This window comes from Pyrgilauda ruficollis, unplaced genomic scaffold (genome assembly GCF_017590135.1).
Source record: "Pyrgilauda ruficollis isolate IOZ18807 unplaced genomic scaffold, ASM1759013v1 scaffold3, whole genome shotgun sequence".
Lineage (NCBI taxonomy): Eukaryota > Metazoa > Chordata > Aves > Passeriformes > Passeridae > Pyrgilauda > Pyrgilauda ruficollis.
The window spans coordinates 17,158,129-17,183,555 of record NW_024524377.1 but is presented as its reverse complement, the minus strand read 5'-3'; the positions used below and the strand labels follow the sequence as shown (position 1 = coordinate 17,183,555).

At 37.9% G+C, this 25,427-nt stretch overlaps 2 protein-coding genes across 2 annotated transcripts in view; one reads left to right on the top strand and one right to left on the bottom strand.

Moving 5' to 3' along the window:
- Positions 1–12,325, top strand: part of LRP2 (LDL receptor related protein 2) — a 114,229-nt gene extending 101,904 nt beyond the window's left edge. Inside the window, exons 68-79 of the mRNA XM_041473093.1 lie at positions 1,127–1,255; positions 1,925–2,145; positions 2,575–2,754; positions 3,270–3,389; positions 5,276–5,366; positions 5,938–6,005; positions 6,166–6,286; positions 8,862–8,991; positions 10,881–11,000; positions 11,096–11,203; positions 11,633–11,704; positions 12,164–12,325. Coding sequence (XP_041329027.1) covers positions 1,127–1,255; positions 1,925–2,145; positions 2,575–2,754; positions 3,270–3,389; positions 5,276–5,366; positions 5,938–6,005; positions 6,166–6,286; positions 8,862–8,991; positions 10,881–11,000; positions 11,096–11,203; positions 11,633–11,704; positions 12,164–12,325 — 1,522 coding nt within the window. The remainder of the gene's footprint in view (positions 1–1,126; positions 1,256–1,924; positions 2,146–2,574; positions 2,755–3,269; positions 3,390–5,275; positions 5,367–5,937; positions 6,006–6,165; positions 6,287–8,861; positions 8,992–10,880; positions 11,001–11,095; positions 11,204–11,632; positions 11,705–12,163) is intronic.
- Positions 12,326–15,800: 3,475 nt separating this feature from the next.
- Positions 15,801–24,413, bottom strand: DHRS9 (dehydrogenase/reductase 9). Its single transcript, XM_041473274.1, has 5 exons — positions 24,366–24,413; positions 20,048–20,378; positions 18,242–18,500; positions 16,866–17,029; positions 15,801–16,051 (listed from the first exon to the last, which is right to left on the bottom strand). Exons 1-5 carry the CDS (start codon positions 24,411–24,413, stop codon positions 15,801–15,803), a joined length of 1,053 nt encoding a protein of 350 aa, XP_041329208.1.
- Between the last annotated feature and the right edge of the window lie 1,014 nt (positions 24,414–25,427).

Below are 25,427 nucleotides of genomic sequence, written 5' to 3'. Positions count from 1 at the left end.
AGTCAACCTTCTGAATGCTATTGCTGGATTTTGGATACAAAATGATGAGAGAAAGTGAAAAATTGTATCTTTTCTTCCAGCAGTTTAGAGATAGATATATTAGGGTCTGGGCAAGCCCTCAGGTTATTTTGCTGTTTGCTTCATAAACTGGAGGCACCTAGAAAACAAAATGTCTCTGAAGGCAAAAGGGAGTGTTGGAATTCTGTTCACAAATTCATATGGTCATGAGAGCAAGCATCCACAATATATATCAAAAGCATCTTGATGAGTCTTCAGCTTCATCTTGGTGAACAGCCAGCACTTCAAATATAGTGCTGCGCTGATTTCAGAACAATGTTGAAATGTATTTTAAAAAACTACGTTTCATTATCTGCACATTATATAAAATGCTACACTTGGTTTGAGACACTTAGTCTTGCTGCTCATCTGCCAAATAGAAATTACAGAAATTATTTTTTCACATTCCCAGGCCAGCTAGGAGATAATTTATTCAAGCAGAAGGCACCGTGTGATTAGTGAGTGCATAATAATGAGTCTGTGTATTATCTAAGGTCAAAAAATTTATAAAGGCATTATTTTAAAGATAAACAAAATTCAAGGAAGAGTAGACTGAGCACCCTGTTTATTCGGACTAAAAGCATTTTCTTCTAATGTGAGAACAATTTATTCATTAGTATCTCTGTCAGAAGACAAAAGTTAGAAAGGAGCTGTGAACTAATAAGCTGGATATCTTTAGACCTGCTGCATAAATTACATGGTAAATGAATTTTTACTTGTAATGAACCTCATCTTCTCCTGAAAAACAGTATTTAAAGATGCTTATTAGCCACTTCTGCTGCTTAAAAGTAACAATGAAAGTTTGCAGTAGCCCTTTATTTGACAGGGACCAGAGGTAGCTGCAGAAACTTTTTCACAGGAAAAAAACAAGTAAGCCAACAGATCACACACATTTGCTAAACTTACCTATACTTAGGGTCTGTATATTCTATACAAGTTCAGTAATCAATGCAGTTTCTTTATATTAATTTTCTTCAAGTTTGATAGAGTGTTTCTTCTTAATTTTTTTATTCCTCTTCCAAGTGTAAGCTATTTAGTTTTGGAATGTCTTGTGTTTTATGCAATTCAGACATCTTTACTGGACTGATGCAGGGACTAATCGCATAGAGGTCGCAAAATTAGATGGACGGTATAGAAAATGGCTTATTTTTTCTCACCTGGATCAACCAGCAGCTATTGCTGTCAATCCAAAACGTGGGTGAGTATTGCAGGGCTTACCAGAATTATTTCTAATGCTATTCAAAACCAAAAAACTCCACAGTGGTAAATTTTTCAGGAAAGACTAAGGGAATGTTTTCTGGAACTTCCTTTTACTAACACTGCAAAGTTTGTGAGCATGGGAAAGCATTGCAGGATTAGATTTAACGGGGATGCCTGTGTCGGTGACAAGGCCAGATGGTCAAATAAAAATCTCTTTTCCACATTATTATGTGCCCACCAAATTTCTCTGTTACTACTGAAACAGGGAAATAGATGGGAATGTCTCTTCACCAGCTCCAAGCAGGACAGTCATAGTCTCCTCCATGGGGAAAAGCAATGTAAATGCACTTTTAGATTCAATAGCTGGGCTTGCTGCAACTTGGATTAAATGGTAGATCATGAGATATTGTGATACGTGCTTCTCTCAGTTGGAGTACAGCAGCATAACTTCCTGAAGTGACATGGATGCTACAGCTTTATTGTGACTGATGGGTGTTCTTTCGGTATTTATTGTTCAGTGAACTCTGTGACCTTCCCAATCACATGTGCAAAACATAAGTTCCTGAACAGCTTTTTTTTCCGTTACTGACCTTTTCCATGAAACTCCAAAGGATAATCACAGTGACCAAATTCTGAACCTTATCCATTTCTCATTCTGTCTTTTCAGGCTTATGTATTGGACTGACTGGGGAAGGCAGCCAAAGATTGAATGTGCCTGGATGGATGGACAGCAAAGACAAACTCTGGTCTCTGAAGACCTTGGCTGGCCAACTGGTCTTTCTATTGATTATTTGAACAATGATAGGATCTACTGGAGTGATTCTAAAGAAAATATAATTGAATCCATGAGACCTGATGGGACAGACAGAACTATTGTACTACATGGAGGTAAGAATGTACTATGCAATTCATAGTAACCAAGATGTGTACTTATGAAACACTTGGGCTTCATAAGTGGGGCTACATTTGGGAGCTTTTCAACATTAAGTCTTGGTAGTGTTTTCTCCTTTATACAGTGATCAATGGCAAACAAGGCTCAGGGATACCTGGTAACCGGACTCCTAGAGTCGAGTTTGTGACACAAATAGGAAATAATGTGGAAAACTGGATTCTTGCTTTTTTATGTATACTATTAATCAGTATTAATCAGCGTGGACACTGAGACATGAAGAGGTCAGGCACATGAGGATATAAATATATGAATGCATGTGTCCTAAAATGAAAACAATACATCATGTATTTAAGCTGAAGAACAACATTTTTGTCTGCTCTACTGGAGATTTGCTTGCTGAGAGTCTGTTATTTGGTTCCTTTGAGAAGTAGGCAGTCCATACAGCCTTGATGTCTTTGAAGGCCATTTATATTGGATAGCTAAAGAACGAGGAGAAGTCTGGAAGAAGGATAAATTTGGAAGTGGAGAAAAAGTGAAAGTGCTGACTGTAAATCCATGGCTTACCCAAGTGCGCATCTATCACCAGCACAGATACAATCAATCAGGTGGGTAATCAGGATCCCAGTGAGCCATTTCCTGCTATGAAATTGAAGTTGGTATTGATGTCTGCAAAGAGCTTAGTAAACTTTTGATAATGTGTCTATAAGTAAATGAAAATACTAGTTTCTGAAAACCTAAAAATTAAATAGAGGCTGACAAGTATTTTCTGCACACCCAAAATGAAATCAACAGTGGAACACTATACACTGGTCTTTCAATTCTCTGAAATATGACCCTGTCATTTTTCTTTTCCCCCTCCCTCACGAGAACTGTTGTGATACATATTTATTCTGGCAAAGTGCTGATCATTTAATACTTGGAGTGGTTTGTTCCTGGTGCTATCTGGGCTCTCGGCAGCCATTGTCTCTCCTTAAGAATGTCAGGGTGCAAGAAAAGGCAGTGAGAAAGTTTTAGTATAAATGTGGTGTGTTGACACAGCTGTCTGTGGAATTGCCCTGCCTTACCTCGAGAATATGCTGCATTGCTTCTTCAAATCTTTATCACTTTATCACTTTTTCAGTGCCTAATCCTTGTAAAGATGTCTGCAGCCACCTCTGTTTGCTGAGACCAGGAGGATACACTTGCTCATGTCCTCAAGGGACTCGGTTCCTAGAAGGCAGCAGCACAGAATGTGATGCAGGTAGAATAATTTGTCAAACTGGAAATGAAAGCAACAGAAGCTTTTCTTTAGGAATATAAATGCATTACTGATTTAGAAGTATGGAGAGATATGCTAACTGATGTAATAGATATTGGTAAGTCAGAATATCTGGCTTCACATTCTCAGTCATCACTGATTTGTGGTCATCTTGTACATTTTCTTTAATGCCTGTGCATGTCATTTGTAAAATGAATATAGGTCTGTCAATCCATCCAGAGCAGACCCAGCTACAAAAATGGTCACACTTTCTGATTTTTGTTTTGAAATTCCAAAATATTTTTGAAATTTCAAATTTTTTTTTAAGAATGCCTTGATTTCACAACTAAGAATTTCTGACAAATTATTGTTAAGAATTTTGTTTACAATTCTGTAGAAAATCTTACTTAATCAGTATCACAGAAACGTAAAGTTTACAGAACTCAAGAGCGTGGACAGAGATAACTTCTGGATAGTTATACTCTGGAAAGTCTTTTAGGCACCAGAATTTAATGCTTGCAATGCATTTGTTGCATTGCAGCAAAACCCTCACAGTGCTTCTAGGAGCACAAATCAAATAGAATTTCTCAACCTTTACTGAGAACAGTGAAAATACCACTGCAGAATTTCTGTTTCTCTCTAGCTTAGAGTCTGCATTCTTAGCTTACAGTGGTGTGGGTGGTAGCCAGATGTCCTTGTACTTGTCCTTGGAACATATCTTTAATGTATTATTATTTGTAACATTATGTCTGGCATCTTTCCTATGGTTAATCTTCTCTGAATTATATTCTTATGGCACTGAAAGAGAAAATGTCATCACTTTTACACTGCCTTACCTCTAAGTTACATTTTCTTTATAATTATTAGTGATTTTTCCTATCGCCATGTATGTGAGCTGCAGAAAGAGGTTATAGTAATATGTAATAGTGAATGAATGTATGCAATTTTTGTTTAAATTAGGGATCCGTAGCTGTGTTGATTGCGTTTGCTAATTGCTGCTTATTGCTCTGGGGACACTGAATTTGATATTCTTTACTCACACTACTTTATATAAAATGTTTGGGAATTAAGAAAACTGTGCTTGTGCAGTGACCAAACATAGCTTTTGTACATATACTTAGTTTATTTGGCCCTATTGCAGCTACTGAGAAACAGCCTGTAAAACCTCTGCCTTTCCTGGTTTTTGTACCCCGTTTACTTGAAGGGTGTTTTACCTGTAGGAAACATTGTAGCAACACTTTCTTCCTCTGGCTGAATACAATTTTGTGATTTATGTCCATCCTCAATCTGTAGCCTATAATAATGACTCAGATCTAGGGGTTTTCCTATGTTAAGTACACTTTTCTGACAGTATATCCAGAGCTCATACTGAAGACTAGTATGATTTTTTCCCCCACTTGATTCAGCATTGGAATAATGCTCTTCCTCTGTGTGTATTTCCATCCATTGCTTTTCTTCATAAGTAATTGCATTCCAATTTGGCCTTCTTTGTACAACTTCCTGCTGGTAGAATGGAAGGGTCTGGACAGAAGAAAGAAAGCATTGCTGCTTTCTGAATGGAGAGGTGTGAAGTGTGGTGTTGGGCTGCATTGCATGAAAAAAAGAAAGTGAGCAGACACACAGCTCTTGAGCTGACTGTGTGAGCCTACACTCTACTAAGTTGTTAGGTTCTGAGAAGAGGTTCTGCTTCAATTAATTTAAGATGATTTGGCAGAAAAAAACAGACACAAGAGCAACAAGCACATATGCTATCAAAACTGAAAATTCTGAAAAGCAGCCTGTGAGTTTGCACATGCAAGATCTACAGAGACAAAGAAAATGCATTGTTGATATTATTTAGTTTGTTGAGGATGTCTTGATAATGCATATGTGGCTTCTGAATTTTGCAGCTATTGAATCCCCTCCCACAATGCCACCAGCTTGCAGGTGCATGAATGGTGGAACTTGCTATATAGATGAAAGCAGTCTTCCCAAATGCAAGTAAGTCTGTATGTTGTTAGGGTAGTCCTGGCTCAGCCTGTGCTGGTTTAGTCTCATGAAGCAATTAAACTCTTTGAAATCTGTTGGAACCACTTCAGAAGGTGTCATACATCTGCAGTAGCATTTTTATAACAATTATGGAAAAACACATGCATACATATATCAACAAATAAGCAATGTAAATGTATCAGTTTGGGGAAAAAAAGCCCAAACAAACTCCAAAACCAAAATCCCAAAAAGGAAAACCTCTGAAGATTCTAATAAAATGCTATACCCCAAAATTATAACAATAGAAAAGTAAATCTCAATAAATGTAGCTTAGAACAGCCAGCAGGTGCCACCAATGCGCCACTGAAACCAGACCTTCTGACTCAGCACTTTCTATTTTCACTTTTAGTTCTCTGAATATAGGAGACATACTATATTTACATACAGTCAGTGCAATATATAATTACTGAGCATGGAGTTAAAATTTCTGGATTGTAGATAAACATTTCAGAATATAATAATAAAGCTGAGATCCCAAACTTAATAAAAGCCATTCAATCGGCTGTCCTTCTTACATTTACAGATGTTCTTATGGATACACTGGGAATTATTGTGAAATAGGATTGTCAAAAGGAGTCCCTCCTGGAACAAGTAAGCTTCAAGAATATATTCCATTTGACATTTGAGCTAAAGAATTTGTAATACCTCACCATGATACCTGTTCAGGGTCAGGCTTTTAATTTTCTGGGCTCTTTTTTTTGCACTGAACAATGCTTGCTTGAATGTTTTCTTATTCTTCTGTCTTTGACAGCAGCAGTAGCAGTGTTGCTGACAGTCATACTAATCATAATAATTGGAGTGTTAGCGGTTGGAGGCTTTTTTAACTACAGACGAACAGGCTCCCTTTTACCAGCACTTCCCAAACTACCAAGGTATGTTTTGAAGGCTTTCAGAGCAGGAATGTCTGTGAACTGGAAATGTATATTTGTTTCTAAATATTTCTGAAAAATCTTTTTTTTTGCCGTGTGCCCATTCTGGTGGAGTATGGGAACTGCAGTGTTGCAGCAACTCCAGTGAATTTTTCATTCCAGGCAATACCAGCTGATCATTATTGCGTAACAAAGGATGACTGTAAAACTTTGACATTCTAAATTAGCTTTTAAATAATGGGCAATATAGAAGACTGTTTACTAGATCTGAAGCTGCATATTTAGTTCAAAAAGATGCAAAAGACCACAGTTAGATGTTTTCATTTTTTATGAAACTTTGACCTGAGATGAATTGAAGAGGTCTTTTAACAGTGAAAGGCTGTACTCATCTGCAGTGCTGTATTCATTTGCTTAAAAATATGGCAGGGTGTAGTGAACTTCTGTTTCCAATGCCTGAGACGATGCCTACACTGCTGACAGTCATACTGTTGAGTGAAAAACAGCTTTGTGAAATGTCATCAAAAATATTAGATGTTTTAAATCAAAGGAAGATGAAGGAAATAGATTTTAAATTATTTAAAATTAATTTGTTTTAGAAAAGATGTCAGAATATGTTGCTTTGAATATGTTGCTTTTTTTTAGCTTTAAGCTAATTATGTGTTTTAAAATGCATAAAAGCACGTCTTCGTAGTCGTTGCACCAGTTTCCCAGTTATAGCTCTTAAATCAATGTAATTAAATCATTGTAGTCAGTAATGTGGATGAAGCTAAAACTGCTTCCTCACTGGAGGATTCCACTGAACTAGTGACACTGAGTGAGCCCAGATGAAGACCACCAAGATAATTAGAGGGACAGAGCAACTCTCCTGCATAGAAAGGCTGAGAGAATTGGGTTTGTTCAGCCTGGAAAAGAGAAGATTTAGGGGTGACCTGAGGGTGATTTTTCTAGTAGATGAAGGGAGTCAACAAGGAAAATGAGAAGAGAATTTTACAAGGTATATAATGACAGGACAAGGGGGGAATGGATTCAAACTGAGAGTAAGTTTAGATTAGATATTGAGAATTAATTCTTTGTGAGAGTGGTGAGGCACTAGAACAGATTTCCCAGAGAAGTTGTGGATGCCTTATCTCTGGCATTGCACAAGGCTGGGTTGGAAGGAGCAACCTGGTTTAGTGGAAGAGGTCCCTGCCAATGGCAGAGAGAGAGGTTGGAAACTAGATGATACTTAAGGTTCCTTCCAGCCCTAGCCATTCTATGAATCTGTGATTCTAATCCAATTTATTAATGAGTTTATGTACCTAAATTGGGGCAAAATTTTTGTGGAGGTAAATTCTGAAGGACAAAGAGGTTTTAGGAGATTACCAGGTTACTCACTGAAATTCCCTGTTTCCTGCCTTTTTGAATGAAACTTCCTGCATTGTCAGATAGTGAACAAGCTGAAATTCTAATGTTCTGACTTGATCTTTACTATTCAGCAATGCTTCCCACATAAATTACGAGACTGTATGAAAAGGAGATGCCAGTTTTTTGTCTATGAGGTTTGATTTGCATTTATTTCTGCCATGAATATGTCTTAGTGCTGCCATTGCTCCATCCCTCTTTAAATTCAGAACTCATACTGACTTCACTCAAGCTATGGCTTAGCACTTGCCTGTGATATGAGACCTGTCCACGTACAGGAATCATAGCTAAGAGCTGCCTTTTTAAAATCGAATCAGCTGATGCCTACAGGGCCAACTGGTGACGTATGGACACAATGCACCACCTGCAGGAAAGAAGTCTAGCATGAGCCAGATCCAGTGAGGACATACAACTGGACATACAATTCCAGTACTTCTTCCTTCCTTTATGTTAGGCACATTTGACAAAATGAAACCAAAGGTTACCTATGGAGCCGATTTGTAGTTAGATGCCTCGGGGATGTTACGTACTTGGATTTCTGTGTGGGAATGTCCTGTATTTGGTTACTGATTTCTATCTTTCACTTCACTGATTATTTTTTAGCCCAACAGTGTGCTTTCAGACCATTTCCAGTATTATTCATAAATATCTAGAGTGCACTTGTGGTTGCCATGAATCTATACACAGATTGAACATTCACTAGTATGAAAACAGTGTCTTGTAGATATCTTCATGACTTGCATGCATAAGTCTTCAGTATAGGTGTTGGTGGATTTATTTTGTCAAATTTCAGATGGGTGTTTTAAAAATGAGTTTCAATGAATTGGAATAATTGTGTGGATCCATGCATTTGTCTTTAAATCAGCATTGAAGTAAGAGTGTTCAAAATGTAGGTAAATTTTCTGAAATTTTATTTTATTGACATAATTTGATGTCTACATGAGCACACAAAGGTATTTGAGATGATTCTGAGTGGGCTAACATAGGTTAAAAAACTCATTAAACTAATAAAGAAATACAACTTCTGATGCTAGCTTGCCAAAATTCAAAGTGATAATTATGCCTAGAAGAGCTAGTGAAAAAACCTGTACTATAAACTCTCTTTCTGTGTACCCTCTTCTACTTTCTTTTTATTTTTGTCTGTTTGTTTTTGTTTGTTTGGGTTTTTTTTTAATAGTTTAAGCAGTCTTGTAAAATCTAATGAAAATGGCAATGGGGTAACTTTCCGATCTGGAGCAGATGTGACCATGGACATAGGAGTCTCTGGCTTTGGGGGAGATTCTGCTATAGACAGAGCAATGCAAATGGTAAGATTTAGTTCTCAAATAATTTTTAAAATTGTGTTCTTTTAATGTAATTAGTAGCTTATAGAATGGAGCCTTTTCTCTATAAAATGATAGTGGGATAATAAATGTGTTCTAGAAAAAGAAGTGAACAATGATTGATAGTTTCCTGAAATAGCTTTTCATAATTTGAAAGCAAGGACAAATATAGGATGTTCTTTAAAATTATGTGCATTTTTCCAAGATCTATATAGCAGAAATTAAGTCAATTACCCTCTTTTGTCTTTCAGTACATTCATGGGGTATAAAGGGAATGAATAGACAAATGTCAGTATTGTAACAGGGAATTTTTTAGGACCTTTGTATTCCATAGAACAGTTTAAAATGTGTACTTTTCAAAACCAGATAGTATGTTAGAGCATTCAGAGGTAAAACTCACTCCCAACCACAGGATTCACTATTTTATGCAGTACAGTATAGATTTGAAAATTTCTTAATTTATGAAGTTTAAACAAATCATGTTGAACAGTTATAGGCACATCATAAAGTGTAACTCTACGTCATCCATGTTTTTTTATGCACATCTGAGAAATAACAGATCCCTGTGTTATTCCTGCTTACCACAAGAAGTACAATGTACAAATGACTTTTACTTGTAGGAGACAGATCATGGATATGTTTGAATAGTAAGCACTTGCTGCCAAGTATAAGGTGGAAACTCCCTAAACTGGTAGTGAATATATATGAAATGAAACAGCTAAAGAAGACAAGCTCCTATATGACCTTTGCCTAGATGAAGAAACACAGTCATTGTTAAAATTAGGCAGCTGGTGTAACAAAACATCCATATGAGCATTTTGGTAAATACTGGAAAAATAGCTTTAGCCTTGTATATTGCCCAAATCTTCTTCATGCTCGAAGAACTTGGCATTTTCTGGCCTGATACTGACATACCAAAGCTCAAGTTTATAAATTGCCAATAACAGGTCTGGATCCAGACTATCTCTACTTAAGTGGCATTAGTTCTCCCTATGTCATCAGAGTATAAACAAAAAAATTGTTATGTGCGCTGGGAAAGAATTCAAAGGGTTTGGTGTACAGCAGTGATGAACTGTGGGATGTACCTCCTAAAATTTTAGCATCGTATATGCATGAGTAGATGTTGGATATTTTTCCGTGGGGCTATTCTTAGTCAATCTAGTTTGAGGGAGCTGGCAAGAGTTTACTGTGTTAAAAAAAGCCATATTCTAGTAGCATGAAGGAGTGGTTTTGTAAAAATGAGACAGGTTTAAGAAACTAGCTGCTGTACTATTCCTGTGCTATTCCTTGCTGGTTCTGTCATGAGGCTGTGTCAAAGAGCAGGACAAGTGCATCTGGGTGGGGTTTTATCCTCCTTTATTATCCTCCTACCTGATGTAACTCATCTGACATGACTGAGGGGACACACTGCTTTGTCTCAAAAAATACAGCAATCTCCTTGCTGGGACAAAATGAATGAATCCCATTCTTTTATATATCAGTTACTGCTTATTAATTTGTATGTCATTTTGAAGTCTCTAAATTAAAATATTTATTTGGATATTATTCTTCCTTTGATATCTCTTCCCTGTTGAAGATGTGATTTGTGAAGGTCATCTTTCCTCATCATAAAATACTTTCCAAGTATTGAAATGTGTGTCGGGGTTTTTGTCCATCTAGGAAAGGGGGAATATTGGAACAATCAGTAGTCCAGGCTGCCAAGTCAGGGAGTAAAAGTAGATTGATGTCATGATTTTAACAGATAAAGGTTTTGTCTAAGCCTGTGTGAAAGTAAACATGTGTTGTTCCCCAAGATGAAGAGTTTGACTGCACATTAATTCCTAGGAGTATGGAGGTGTTTATTCCACTGCGGTTGTTGGGTTTTTCCTCCATAGAATGAAAACTTTGCAGTGGAGTCGGGGAAACAACCAATCACGTTTGAAAATCCAATGTATACAACCAGAGATGGTGGAGCCAGCACAGCTGGTGCAGTTACAGTCATTCGGCCAACACTTGTAAGATAAATTTTGGCTTGACTTTCACCTTTCATTTTCCCTTATGACCACCTTTTCTTCTTTGAAGAATGTTGATTTTCTTTCTTCTCCTACAGGCAGCAGCAGCTGGTAGTGAGGAAAATGAAAATTTTGAAAATCCTGTGTATTCCTCTGTAATATCTACTAGCCCGAAGGAAACTGCTCAGAGTACAGATGCACCTCCGGTAGGAAATAAAAATGCTCTAAGGCTGTCTTGTTTGTTTTCTGCTCCAGATCAGAAAAATTGAAATGCTAGGGAAGCTGCAGTCAACATACTATAGTTTCACGTCTCTCAATAATTTCCCTTGTGTTGTTTTCAAGGCAGTTTTTTTCCTTTTTGATGCACTTGTCTGGAGTATAGGCTTCCATGAAGTAATTCAGTAATTTTTGTTGCCTAGTCTTTTGTGAATACTTCTTTAGGTGAAATTACTTGGTAATCTAGCAAAAAGAGAAATTTGTGTTCCATGCTCAGAATTACAACATAGTGATGTAAGAACATCCATCTGAAGTCACTGGGGTAGCAGTCAATGCAAGTGAAATCCAACACTGTAATGACAGTTTCCAAAGAAGTTTTGAGAAAAATGTGTGAAGTTCTAATAATTTTTATGTTTCAGGAATCAAAGTGGAGTTTCTTCAAGAGAAAAAAGAAACAAAACACTAATTTTGAAAACCCAATATATGCAGAGGTATTGTTTATATTATATAGTTCTGTTTTTCAGCTAATGTACTGATGGACTTTGTTCTTGCTTTCATAGGATAAAGATTATTGGTAGATTCTCCTGCTATGTGGAACAGCACAGAAATTCCAGTCCAGGTTAGGGAAGGAAGTGGTTGTCAGAGGTTACTAAATATCATGCACAATGAGTTTGTTGAGCAGGCTCAGCTCAGGTGGCGCAGCTGCTCCTGACATTAAGCATTAAAGTAGAAGTTCCAGTGCATGGAGTAAGTTTCTAGTATTGTTTTTACTCAGCTGTACACTATCTAAGGTGAAATTAGCATTTCATTTTGTTACAGGTGGTGTTTTGCAGAAATAATTTATACCATGACATTTAACTTTAGGAATATTTATTTACTGTTTCTGAAAGCTAATGTTGGATGTATGGTGCATTAGAATGTAAGGTTTTATTTTATGATTATTGTTTCAGATGGAAAAGGAACAGCAACAGGACACAGAAAATGTCCCTACCCATGCTCCTTCACTGCCTCCCAAGATTATTCTGAAGAGAGACCAACCACTAGCTTACACGGCAACAGAGGATACATTTAAAGACACCGCCAACCTTGTTAAAGAGGACTCTGTGGTGTAACTAGGTAACTCATTTAGGGAAAATTAGACACATCCATTTGCACATATATTTTTTATAAACAGAAGAGTAAGGTTCACATTCAAATGCTTTATAAAAATATATACATCTCTTAGCCAGTGGCTGGAGACATACGTTGAAACTATGCCTTCTTTTTTTGACAAATGCCAATTTCTATTTTTATGAACAATTATCGTGATGTACTATGTGTATATCTTTGCACTGAAGCTGTCTGAAAGTAATGTTATAAATATATTGTACATTTGTAAATTTTTCTAAGATTATCTTGTTCAGTGATGTTGCTAGTAGAGATTTGTATGGAATTGGTCATATATTTAGGGCTAAATTAATTATATAAATGCTTGAAACTAAAAGAAAAAGAAAACCAAACACGGCAAATAAAGGAATTACTGATTTACAGGGTCTTTAGAGTGTACCTTTAAAAACAGCACCTTTTAAAAATTCTACTGGTGCTCTGGGCATCTTTGCCACCTATTTTATATAGTACTGTATATAAAAATGGGTATCTCTTCATCTTGTGTTAAACAAAAGATGAAAGAGTCAATACAGCATTATTGTGCTGAATAGTAACCTGTGCAAAATGTTGTTCTTACAATATTTTAATTGCCTGATGTAATTTCCTCTCAATCTATAAGACACCTTTCCTCTAGGTTCCAATAACACAATTCCATTAATAGTGCTCCTATGAAGACTGGATATATTTAGATTTTAGTGCCACAAGTACTTAATGAGCTTTTCTCTTGCTCATCAATGGGATACCTCTGTTCTTGGCTGGAGTCTCTGGAACTAATTTGTACTATGAAGTAGCTAGGTTTCTGTAACAGCTCATTTCCAAACAGCAGAAGAGGAAAGATATTGGTTCATTTCAGAAATCCTTCAGGTTTTTTTTTAATGTGAAAATTTAATTTTATTGACTATTTATTTCCTGAGGTGGATATTGATAGAAAGGGAAACAATTTCTACTAATGCAGTCTTTGTAGTTATCTGGTTTTTCCTCTAACCTTCCATCAGACTATACTGTTGATCTTTTTAGCTCTTCTGTTAGTTAGCCAAGATAGTTTCCACAACATGAACCATTTGAGAAAATTCTGATTACAGGACCATGTTCTTCAGTATTCCTGGCTAGCTACTCATACAAAAGCTTCCTGAATTTATAATGATTGCGACTTTTGCTATTTGATTGTTTTATATCTAAATTCTCAAAATATATGCTATTTCTAATTAGAATGCTTGTAATTACATTGTAACATACTTTGATTAGAAAAGACAACTGGAAAATGATGCTGCTGAATAAGTCTAATAAACATATTATTTTATCACATTTCTATTCTATAATTTGTGTCAAGGCTCTATGTACTTTTTTCAGTTGTGGAGACTTCCGTGCACTCTGAGATGAAAACAACAATGCTTTAGATAAAGTCAAATAAGAATAGTGCTTACTGCTTCACACAGCTGTCTAAAGTTCTTCCTGTCAGATGATGTCTTGATACTGGCATGGTATCTCTGTAAGTGTGAAAGCTGCCCTGTTACACACATTCAATAAACTGGCCCTTGAAACATGAAACTCTTGCTATTGAGAGACTGACAATCAAGGTAGTATGGACATAAGTGATTAAAACCTTATTTCAATTACCTTTCATATTTGATGTCAGAATCTGATGCTTTTTTTTTTTTTTTAAAGCACATTATGTGTTTTTAAAAGAGTTTTTTTCTGAGTGCATTAATGTAGAAAATTCCTTAGAGTTCTGCAACACAGCAGACACATCTGTAAGGATTTCTTTGAGATGCAAGGTGCTGTTCTTAAGGAAAGAATTCACAAGGTTTTAAAGGGAGAAGGCAGGGCTGACCCTTCCGAAAGACTTGCCTGCAGTTCCATACCACGAGAAAAAGTAGTGTCAGTTTTGGGAATAGTCTTTGTCAACTCAAAGATTTGGAACCAGTGTTGGTGAAAACTGCTAATATGTGAGCCATGTGTCAGAAATGTTTTTGGTTTTTTTCCTGTAATAACTTTAACTTTTCAGATACGGAAGAAAACCCTGGGTTACTCTGTAGTTAGGTAGTATGTTGGTTTGGTTGTTTAGCATATCTGATGGTGAAGGATTCCTAAGCTTCAACTGGGACTCCTCCTCTCAGGAGCATAGCTACTGAATACCCTTCTGATTATGTAAAATTTAGCTTTTGGTACTTTGTACAACAGAAGTTTTAGATTATACTTGTAACTTGATTTTTCACTTGTATTCTTTTTCCCTTATCAGGACAGTCCCTGCTTGAATTCTTAAATTTTGGACACTCTGTTTCAAAGAAAGCTGATTTTTAGAGATTTCAAAAACTGTCTGTATTCTGCAATTATAGAGCTGATAAATTATACCATTAATTTTTTCATATACATTCTCTTGAGAGCTGCCAGGCCAGATAGAAAGATTTCTCTCTCTGCAGGTATTTATTATGAGATGAAGTAAAATAAATTTATTCTTGAAGCCATTTGCTAGAGAATAGAACTTCAGTGAAATACTTGAAGGTTACTATCCCTTTTTACATACTGTCCTTTTTTTGCCCATTGCAAACACACACACATGCCCTCTCACACATAGTGATGAAACTTCTTTTCTTATGTTTGGAGTTCTGACCCGCACATGGTATTTTCTTAAGCTTAATTGAATTGCACATTAATGATTAATCACCAGCACAGCACTTCAGCAAATAAAACCTTTACCCCTTCAATTTTAATATCTCTAGGAGCACCAATTTGTGAGCCTCTGGCCAACAGCTTAAGAGACAGAAATAGTGTACAAAAGGCACAGTAACGTGAGCTAATGTTTTGCCATTCTGAACACGCTCTGTACAACTGAAAGAATTTGCTATAGCCTACACTAATGACCTATTTCATCTGATAAGTGAAATAATAATAATTTTAACTTGCAAAACACACTGAGGATGAAAGAAATACAACTGCATATTGTTTTTGTATTTTCCCCATAAACTATACTAATATTAGGAAGACAGTTAAAGTATGCATTTTGATGCTCTGTTTGCATAGAACAGTTAAGTTTTGATTTTTCCTAGAATTGCATATCTGTAAAACTGCTTGTGTTTTTTTTTCCTGCAGAATTAAATAATCAAGTGGTCAGATACTATAATTGTAATTTCTGGAATATGCTGCAATAGCTGGACTTCATTATTGACTTCATGTCTTGTGTGAATAGTATTAACTAGCTTTGTAGCTGAAAATTTTATGAATGCAGATCCTATAGAGGTATAGTTTCTGAGTAACAGCCTTCAAAAACATGCTGGATTTACAAGTCTACCTGTGAACTCAGAATTTCAGGTAAGGTGGGGTGAGGGATGGAGAAAGTGTCTTTTAAAAAGAATTTTAACAGTCTCATGACTGATAAAGAAGAGGACATCTAGTTTTGATAGGATGAATATTTATTTCTGCACAGCTGATACTGTGTTAATACTAGACATTCATTAGAACTCCATGAACTGGTCTCCTGCTCTCTGCTGGAGCTGGAAATGTAATACGCAACAGCATATCAGACAGACAGCTTGGGGCGTAGGCGAGAAACAGCCAGAAGAACTTTGCATCCCATCCAGCTCTGTATCGTGTCCTGGGGTACTTTGCTATCAGGGCATGTTCCATGCATTTTATGACATTAGAAATATCATAGTCACACAGTCTTTTCACTGATGATCTTTGGGCTTTTATATCTGTAAACAAAAAAATAATCCTGAAAGCATTTATATACAACATCTCTGCAAGAGTGTTCTTTATATCCAAAGCTTTGGCTACAGCTTCAGGCTTGCTTTAAACTACTGTCTTGAGTGCTGAGAGCAGTGTAACTACAGCAAAGCAGAGACAGTAAAGGCTACAAAACACCCAGAAGTCCAATAAACAAAAACCTCCCTGGCACATACTGTGAGCCAGATGTTCCATACAGTATGTTCTGTGTCACACTGCACTAACTTTTCAGATACCAATAAACAATAAATGTAGCATATGGCCATAGCAGCTCATTTCTGTAAGTATTGAGGGACAAGGAAAGGTATCATGACCTTGTATCTCACCAGTCTCATGTGTGAACTAATATCTCTAGCCTCATCTAACATACACATAATAAAGAACAGTCAGTGATGGGTCCTTAATGAGCATTAATGATGTCTAGTAAATGTTTACAGAATCACAGATAGGGTGAAGTCGAAAGGGACCTTTGGCATCAAGCCTCACTACTTAAGATGGGTCTCTTAGACCAGGCTGCCCAGGACATGTCCAGATGGTTTTGAATATCTCCAAAGAGGGGAACTCCGCAGCTGCCCTGGGCAATCTGTGCTACTCCTCAGTCACCCTCACACCAAAATGTTCTGCAGGAACATCCTTTGTTTCAGTGTGTGCCCTTTGCCTTGAGTCCTATACCTGGACAACACTCAAAGGGCTTGGCTCTGTTGTCTTTACAGCTTCAATTCAGGTATTTATATATTTTGATAATATCCCCCTGAGCTTTCATGCAATCCTTTTTCTACTTACATTCAACTAAGTATTTTTCTCCATAGGAGCCCTTGATCTCAGGAGTCAGTCTGTTCCAAAGTTTGAAGAGGTATTTCTCAGTGATACCTGAATTAACTTCTTCTGCCTTAAAGAAACCATGCTCAACAATGCTTACTTTCACTCCAAAATGCCGCATTTCTATCCTAGAAGGAAAAAAACCCAATAATTTCCCTGACCATCCAATAATGGCACAACTATGAATCATAAGTAAGTTGAAAATCTGTCACATTAATATTTGAGAATTTGATCATCTTCATCAGAATTATTTTGAAAGGTTCAAATTAGATTCATAGCAGTGTACTTGTTCTGTAAAAGCAGAGCAGACAACGGAGAGAAAAAAAGCAGTGTCAAGTAGATTCACAATTCTCTGTGTGGTTTATGTTGGACTCTTGCAAAGGGTGTAACAGCTAGGTGCATCTTAGTCATGTATTATCATACTAAAACTTTAGACAATTTAATATACTGTTGCATTATTTTAGTTCACAGCAACAGTAGATTATTAAAGTGTCTGAGAAAATGTAAAAGTGAAAACAATTTTCAGTTGGATTAGAACTTCATCCTATGGCTAAATGGCTATGGATAAATGATTAAATGTTAATACAATAAAGGTTAGTGGGCTTCCTCATAGTGTAGTTCCCTCTATGTAATTTCAAGTTGCAGTGCAACTCCTTTGGGATGAAAATGGCATCTTTGTCTTGCTGGACAGCTCAAGAGACCAAGGAAGCCACGTTCTACAGTGTGTAAAGGAAGGGACCACATGTACATTAGCCATGAGTTTCTATTTCTTTGGGGATATGGTTTCTTTAAGTACTCATAATGGTTTGAAACCAGCTTTCCTAGTTGTTCTGACTCATGAAGACTTGACTCACTGGGCTGGGCCTTAGCTTTCTAGAAGCAGTGCAGCATAACCGTTTCAGCAAAGGGTGTTCAGCTTAATTTTCTGAAGTTACAATTACCTTTGGTAGTGTGGTTGCTGTCTGGAATTGGCCAGCTCAGAATGGTGTGGAGAATTACAGCAAAATATACGGGCAAGTATAACTTGCCCAAGAAACTGGATGTCTGACCAGGCTATATTGTTGATTTACTTTCAGATATGCGCTGGATTCACATGCCTGAAATCTGCACGCTAACAACTTGTCTGGAACATGAAAATTTTCCAAGTGCAGCTCCTTGCTGGGTCTGTCCATAGTATTGGAGACTGAAATCTTAAAAAAAGTGACCAGTCCTCTTATTTTCCTTTTCCCCTTTAGGCAAGATATCCAGAGAGAAATCAAAATGGGCAAACATACAGTCACCCTTCCTTAGCATGTCTGGAATATGTTCTTGGGTCCATGCATGTGTTTCTGGCTACTCACCGTAAGGTGTCAGAGAAAGCTTCCATGCCCCATTTAGACAGACTGTAGCCACCCCCTACAAAAGCCATGAGACCTTTGGCATTAATTAGATTGACAACTCTTCCCTCTGCTTTTTTCAGAAGTGGCAGAAGCTTGAGTGTGATTTCAATCAATCCCAGCAGGCTAACATCCAGGACCGAATGGAAGTCTTCAATCCTTAGCCAGTCAGTGGGTCCTACAGGTGCTGTTCCTTCAGCATTGCTCACCAAGCCAAAAAGCCCTAGAAGGGCAAAACCATTTATTTCAGCATATGGCAATATCTTACCCTGGAGTATCATGTGTGCATTGGAATCAAGCATACAGTCTGCAAAAGCTTCAGTGAGATGAATACAATTATCTGGGGTTTGTTTGGATGGTCTATTTTGTATGCCTGTTAGAATTTGCTGAAGAGCATGGCTAAAGTGTTAAAGGAAAACTATTTTGTTTGGAGATGTGGGCCACCATGCTGGGCTTTATCCAGATCCGCTCAGGTATGTAGGCTCCTAATACACATTCGTATTCTTGTGAAAATCAAATATTATGCATAGAAGTGGAGAGAATGATAGTTCTGGTTTGGGGTCTAAAGGTCTGAACCAAATGTGTAGAATTAGTCAATGCTTCTAAAGATACTAGCTTAGCCCTGTGTATTGATAATACTGTTTTACTACCTTTCTAAATTACTAGAAGGAACTTCAGATAAGTAGTGACGTTTCCTAGAGTTCGCTGGGGACAGCTGTGCCTGAGGGGAGAGGCTGAAAGTCCAGCACTCAGCCTCCATAAAGAGTCTTACACACTGAGGTGAAAGCATTAGCAGTGACTATCCTGGCTGAGAACGTGTGGCTTTCTACAGGTTGGGAGCAAGAGTCTGCTGGAGGGGGTAAGTACTAATAGTTTTGTTAAACTTGCTCTCGATCTCTGCATTCAGCAATGGTCTGGAATACTCATGATAAGGCCAAAAGCCTTTAACAAGATTTGAGGAGAAAGTCTTATGGTAGAAGATACATGTTTTGCTGTTTTAGGTACTTAATTTATTAATAAGCCTTTTGAATAGTTGGTATAACTGTGTGTTACAACTGGTAGTTGTAGTGCTGTGATGCCCTTTGGTAGCCTTTAGTCTGAGCTATCAATGCTGATAAATGGGTATTGCCACAGTTGAATATATTTACCATGCAGATCTTTTTAGCCTTTGCCAAGCCCATCACAGAAGTCTCATAGGTATCCAAGCTCCTCTTCTTGTACAGGAGTGCTTAGAGGTGTATGATAGGGGTAGTGAGAGCTACTTCTGTAACAACTCCAACAAAACTGGCTGAAATTGCAAGTGTTTAACTGTTGTAGTCAGTGCAATTGTTGAGTACAATGCAAATGTCAGACTTATCCAGGCATGCAAAAATATACTCTTTACTAGAGGAGGACTGCAGAAGCCCTGAATTAACCATTTTTAATTGAGTGGGCTGAATTGTCAAGAAAATTTTCTGGTACCAGTTAGTACCTTCCTTCCCCTGACATTCTTCAACTGCACCAGAAGGAGTTAAAAAAGCACGCCTGGGAATGATTTGGTTTTAACAGACCGAGCAAATAGATTTTTAGGTATCCTGTTGGTGAAAGCAATGGGCAGCATTGCTGGAGAGAATATCTTTGAACTGAGAAATGACAGAACTGAGGAGTGAATGTGTTTCATCAGTGAGATTAAAAATGCCTTTGCAGTGAGTAGAGAGGCAACAGAAGTTTTAGCTAGACCAGATTTGGTTATATTGAATCATCTTTCTGAGAAGTTGCCTTGTCACTTACCCTTGCCAGCTGTCTGTTCAGTCACAAACACCACAGCCCTGGCAATGCTGTTGGAGTCTGCTAAGTTCAGATTCACTGTCTTCAGTGAGAGTGAAGAGCAGCACCGCAGCTCTTGGCTTCCTTTTTCTGTGGCACATGCAGCAATGACACAAAATCCCTTTTTGTCAAGCCATTTAGCCAGTGAATTTCCAAGTCCCGTGTCACAGCCTGTTATAAAGATATGCTTTCCATCCAGGTTTCTCACTCTGTATCTGTCTCTGATGATCCAGTAAATGATAAGAGAAAGTATGGAAGCCAAAACTGCTATGTGCAGGAAGTCTGAAAGTGAGAGCTACAAGCAAATAAAGTTAATGATGTAGAAGTGCAGTGAAGCAAATGTGCTCAGCCAACCCTCCAGCTTCCTGAGACACAACTCCTGCTTTGTTTCTGGTTGCAGCCCTTTCAGACCCATTGTATGTTAGAGGAGAGCAGGAGTAGGAGCTTTGGCACAATGCGATCGGGATCCATGAATAACATGCGCCTTGACAAAACCTTCTGTATCTTTCTTCAATAGATTTTCACTGCTTTCAAGCTTTGCTGACCAGACTTTCTAGTCAGCTCTGTCCTTTAAGGACATTTCAGACTGAAAGGAATGACCTTATCAGTTCTGAAAGGTTTTTTTTGTGGACATTGGTCATTATTTATGCTGATAACAGAGAGAGAAATTCCTCTGGGAAAAAGGATGATACTCTTTGATCACTTTTATGATGTTACCCAGGCTGCTTTTCTAATCTGTAACACAGAAGCAGACTGACCCCGAGAACAAGTCATGAGAAGTGTAAGCTGCAGTGGTGGATCTGATGACTAATTTGTTATGTGACTTGCGTTATGTGACTTGTGTGACAGTAAGTGATTTGTTCTCTGCCCTTTAGACAAGATAGACTTTGGGGCAGTGCCTGAATCTTCTGTCACTTCTTGCCTCTTAGCAGTGATACAAAGCACAGCAGAACATACTATATAGAAAGTGTGTTTGTATGAAGAAATGTGGAAATGCCTGGAGATGTTGCCTTAAAAAAAAAAAAAAAGGTACTGAGGAAACTCAAGGTTTCCTAACCTTGATAACTGCTTACTAGTTTTCTGTTTGTATTTTGGTTTTTACAAGAACTAAACTAAATTAATTCATTAAAGCACATATTTATTGGACATCCAATAAGCACATTCCAGACATCCTGTTAAGAGGAGCTTTTTCACAGGTTCTAAGCAGTCACCTAGGCTCTAGTTACCTACACATGTGTAGATGTGCAGACATCTCCCCTTTAAAATGTGACATTTTTAAAGGCTGCCTTCTGTGTAACATTATTTCTATCTCAAAACATTAATATTAATGGAAGCTCAATATATTAGGCCTGTTTGCTAGACCCTGTCTGTTGTTCCTACTGAGTTCATGAACTGATTTGCATTTATTCTGACCCTACATTTTGCTGTCACGTCACCAAGTAGGTATGGAAAGAAATCTCAGAATCTGATAGTGAATGGATGTTGAACTCTCATTAAATAATTAAATCAGTTACAAAGCTAATAAAGAATAACAAGTGACAACATCCATTACCACTTAATGATATTTGAGTGCCTCAGTAGCCATCAACATGAACTTCTGAGCTATGGACTCATGATCTCTGATTTTAAACCACTAAGCAAATATATACAGGTAAGAGTTTTCTCCTTCTACTGCAGTTTACAGGAGGGCTTTCACTGAAAGCCCTCCTGTAAACTGCAGTAGAAGGAGAAGAAAACTGAAATCCCAAATTTTTGGGATGTTTGCACTGCTTATTTTAGTGGCCCATCTCACTGTTGTTTTGAGGTTGATGTAACCAGCCCTCTAGCTCAGGTACTTTGATTAGACACTTGGCTTTCTTGCTGTGAAAGTCCCCATTAAATTTGACAAGGAATATGTGCACTTTCAAATCATCTTTGTAATTTTTCCCTATGTTGGTGGCATTTATTTTCCGAGAGGACTCAGAGAGTGCTCTGAAAGTGCCACCACAACTATGTGAAAGCACTCAGGCTAATGAAGGCTTTTGTAATGTAAAATAAAGTCTGAAACCAGAATGTTGTAACAGCTGATCATAGATCCCCCAGTCCATTTGCAATGATGTGCCAGGCAATGGCATTTCTGTTGACTGCCCATGTAGAATTTGGAACAGTGCTAGACACAAAAAGAGAGAGGAGCTGCTGTCAGCAGACTGTGGTAACCCCGTGCCACTAAATCACAGCAAGGTATTTGGCAAGCTAGTGCAGTGATACATATAAATAACTTTAGGACTCAAGTTTCCTTTTTTCCAATACAAAATTAAATAAAAAAAATTCAAGTTTTGGGCAAACAACCTAATTGAAAAAAGGACTTGTAAATCACATCTTCCTTTCTTGGCTGTGCTGTAGGGAGGAAGCAGTGGGCAGTGAGCTTGCACTACTGGAAAGCAAGTTAAATTTGAAACAGGGACCTGTAGATAAGTCCTGGAGTGTTTGGCCAGGATGCCAACCTGGCTTCTGTAAGGAAAACACTAGTGTTAGCCACTGTGTTTATGTAGCAATAATTGGCACAGAAGCTCTCTAAGACAAAAGACTCTAGGGGAGACAGCTGAGAGGGCAGCACTGTGGAGTCTCCACTGCTCTTCTTTTGCCTGTCAGCCCTGGGTCAGTGTTACTAAGTCTGTAATTCCTAACTGCCTAGTTCTTGCCATGTGCTAGCACTCCTTCTGCAGTAACACAGTGACCTGAGCATCATGGTAGGTTTTGCTCTGCTGGAGCCTTCTGCCTTATGTATTCTGCTAGATGATGTCATTACTGGAAGGAACCTGGGGTCAGGACCAAGAGAAAAATCTCAGTTAAAGTTCTCTTACAAGAAAATCCTCTAATTCTGTGAATGTGCAATGTTATCCAAAATATCTCTTGTTTGATAATTGTGAAGTTCTAGAAAAGCCAAAAAAAAAAGCCACTTGGCTTCCAAGATCGTATTGATTTTGAAATAGCTGTATGGAGTGGCAAATAGTGCATTTCCAGAGAAAATGTCAGCATGATATTTCAAGAGTATTGATGTATCTTTATAAATATTGCATTTGGATTAATAATGTAGCCAGTAAATAACTAAAGGCAAATTCTGTTTTCCATCAAACTTTGATATTTGCCTGGCAAATTGAGAACTTGTGTGGTAGAGCTTGGCTTCTCGTGCCTACACATGTGCCATTATAAAAGCAATTGATTTTAGAGAAAAGCAGCATGATTGCATTGAGAGCCCTCTAAGATCCCTAGATGACTGCAAAGTACAGCATCCCTCTGCTGCTCTGCACTGAAGGAAACCGAAGCACATAGACACCATATCAAAGGAGGGTGTTAATTTACTCCCACAGGAAGTTTGCTTATGCCACAGAATTTCAGGCTGGGCTGATGTGCAGGGCCTGTGTGTGCTTTGGATTCCTTCACCCCCCCCACTGTGCAGACAGTGCAAAACTCCAGAAGTCAGTGCTCTGCAATGGGTAGAACAACCTGCCAGGCATCCTGAAGAACTGCCAATGGGAAATTTAGGCACTGTGGTTCTTCAGAATGAGCACTCACGTAGCACAGAGTGGCAGGTTTAGATATATCAGGCAGCCCACTAAAAGATCATCCAACAGCTCTCCAGAGTCACCCTTCCATAGCTATAAACCTCTAGTTTTCAGTTAATTAATTGAACAAATTGGCAGGCACAAAACATCAGATCTCTTAGTTGAGCTGTTCTGTACATGCAGAGCTTTGCACTTCTATTTCATGGCAAAGGAGTGCTTTTTGGTATGCTGTGTAAATATGTGATAATTTAGTTTGGTGATCAACAAATAAGTTAGGATCTTTATTAATGTGTTACCTGAAAAGAAAGACATCTCCAAACTCTCCTACACAGCATTTTGTAGGGAGATGAATGTAGTCTGGCACAGTGAGTTTTCAGCTGATGAAAACTCTGTGATTATATCTTCTTTGTATGGCTTCTACTTCATATTTTTACCGCAGCATCATAAAAGCCCCAGGGAAGCAAAACCATTTAAAATCTTAGGTCACCAACCCAATACTTGAAAATTGAAGTAGGGAAAGATTCCACATATTGGGAAGAGCATTTCTGAGTTAGCATTTTATTCAGACCCTGTAGGTGCTAAGATAAGCAACAATTGTTGAAATTACTCTAGAAAGGAAGGGACTGCATAGTCTCTTGTCTGTGCACTAGAAAACAAATGCTTAGCTCTCTTAGATATCCTGCAAATGCATATAATAGGTACTGCTCACTATAACAGTAGATGTAAGTTCTACTCACATTCTGGGGAGACATCTGCAAGCTCAGTCTATACCTCCACGTGCTCATGAGTTGCCTTCACCAGTTATTTCCAGTGTCAGAACATATATTGCTCATAAACTTGTGCTCCAAGACCTGCATGTTGGTTAAAAAATAAATCTCATAAATTCTGTGTCTGGTGGTACTTTCCTAATCAGCACATCAGCAGGGCCCCTCTCCCTGCTATTGCTAATGACTTGTACTGTGATCTGTCTATTTTAGGGATGTACTTGGTATTAATCTTCTGGCTATGCTCTATGCCTGCCTCACCTACCTATGTTGTATAAGCATTGCTGGCTATATATAGTGACTTAAAGAGCCTGGGGGACTGTCAAGGCTCATTAAGGACAACTAATCTACTGAGCTGAAAGCACTGATTTGTGCTTTGTCGTGAAATCAGGAGTCCTTCTGTTGATTTAATAGAGCTTGCTTCAGACTTCCAGCTTTTCTTTTGAATGTGAATGATGTTGTTGTGACTTAATCTCTCAAAATACCTCTTTATGTATAAAAATGTCAGGGATTAAATTATTTTTACTAGTCTAGGAACAGTTTTTTGATACTAGGAACAAACCAATTTCAGTGTTTCTCAAATAAATGCTCAGATACTACAAACTGTACAAACAGAATCTCTAGAGTTTGAATGGGCACAGATGCTAACGTGTGACTGCTGGGTGTCTTGTTTGCTTAATCTTTGGTCCAGAATCTGGTGGGTGCTTCTGATCCAGCTCTGTACTACTGCATAAACATGGCAGCAAAATTTCTTTTCTCATATCTCTTCTCTCACATTGCTCTGTGGTGCCAGGTGCTGCAGTCAGCAAGGAGGCTTGGGCAAAGACCATTTTCAACAGCAAAATGAATGAATAAGCTTTCTTGTGCAGATTGATTTGAAACTAACTGAATGAGTAGGAAATGAAAAATGAGGAAACCAAGTAAAGTGGTAGGATGGAGCTGGAAATGATCTTGCCCATACAGCTGAGTGGATGATGGTAATGGCAGCCTGTCCCAGACTGGCTGGTGACATGTGGTTGGTCCCTGACAAGAACT

Coding starts and splice junctions, on each gene's coding strand:
- DHRS9 (XM_041473274.1), bottom strand. CDS start 24,413: ATGAGCACGTGGAGGTATAGACTGAGCTTGCAGATGTCTCCCCAGAAT. Junction 18,501..20,047: donor TGAACAGACAGCTGGCAAGG/GTAAGTGACAAG, acceptor TTGCCCTTCTAG/GGCTTTTTGGCTTGGTGAGC. Junction 16,052..16,865: donor AGAAAAATACTTAGTTGAAT/GTAAGTAGAAAA, acceptor TTTTGTTTACAG/ATATAAAAGCCCAAAGATCA.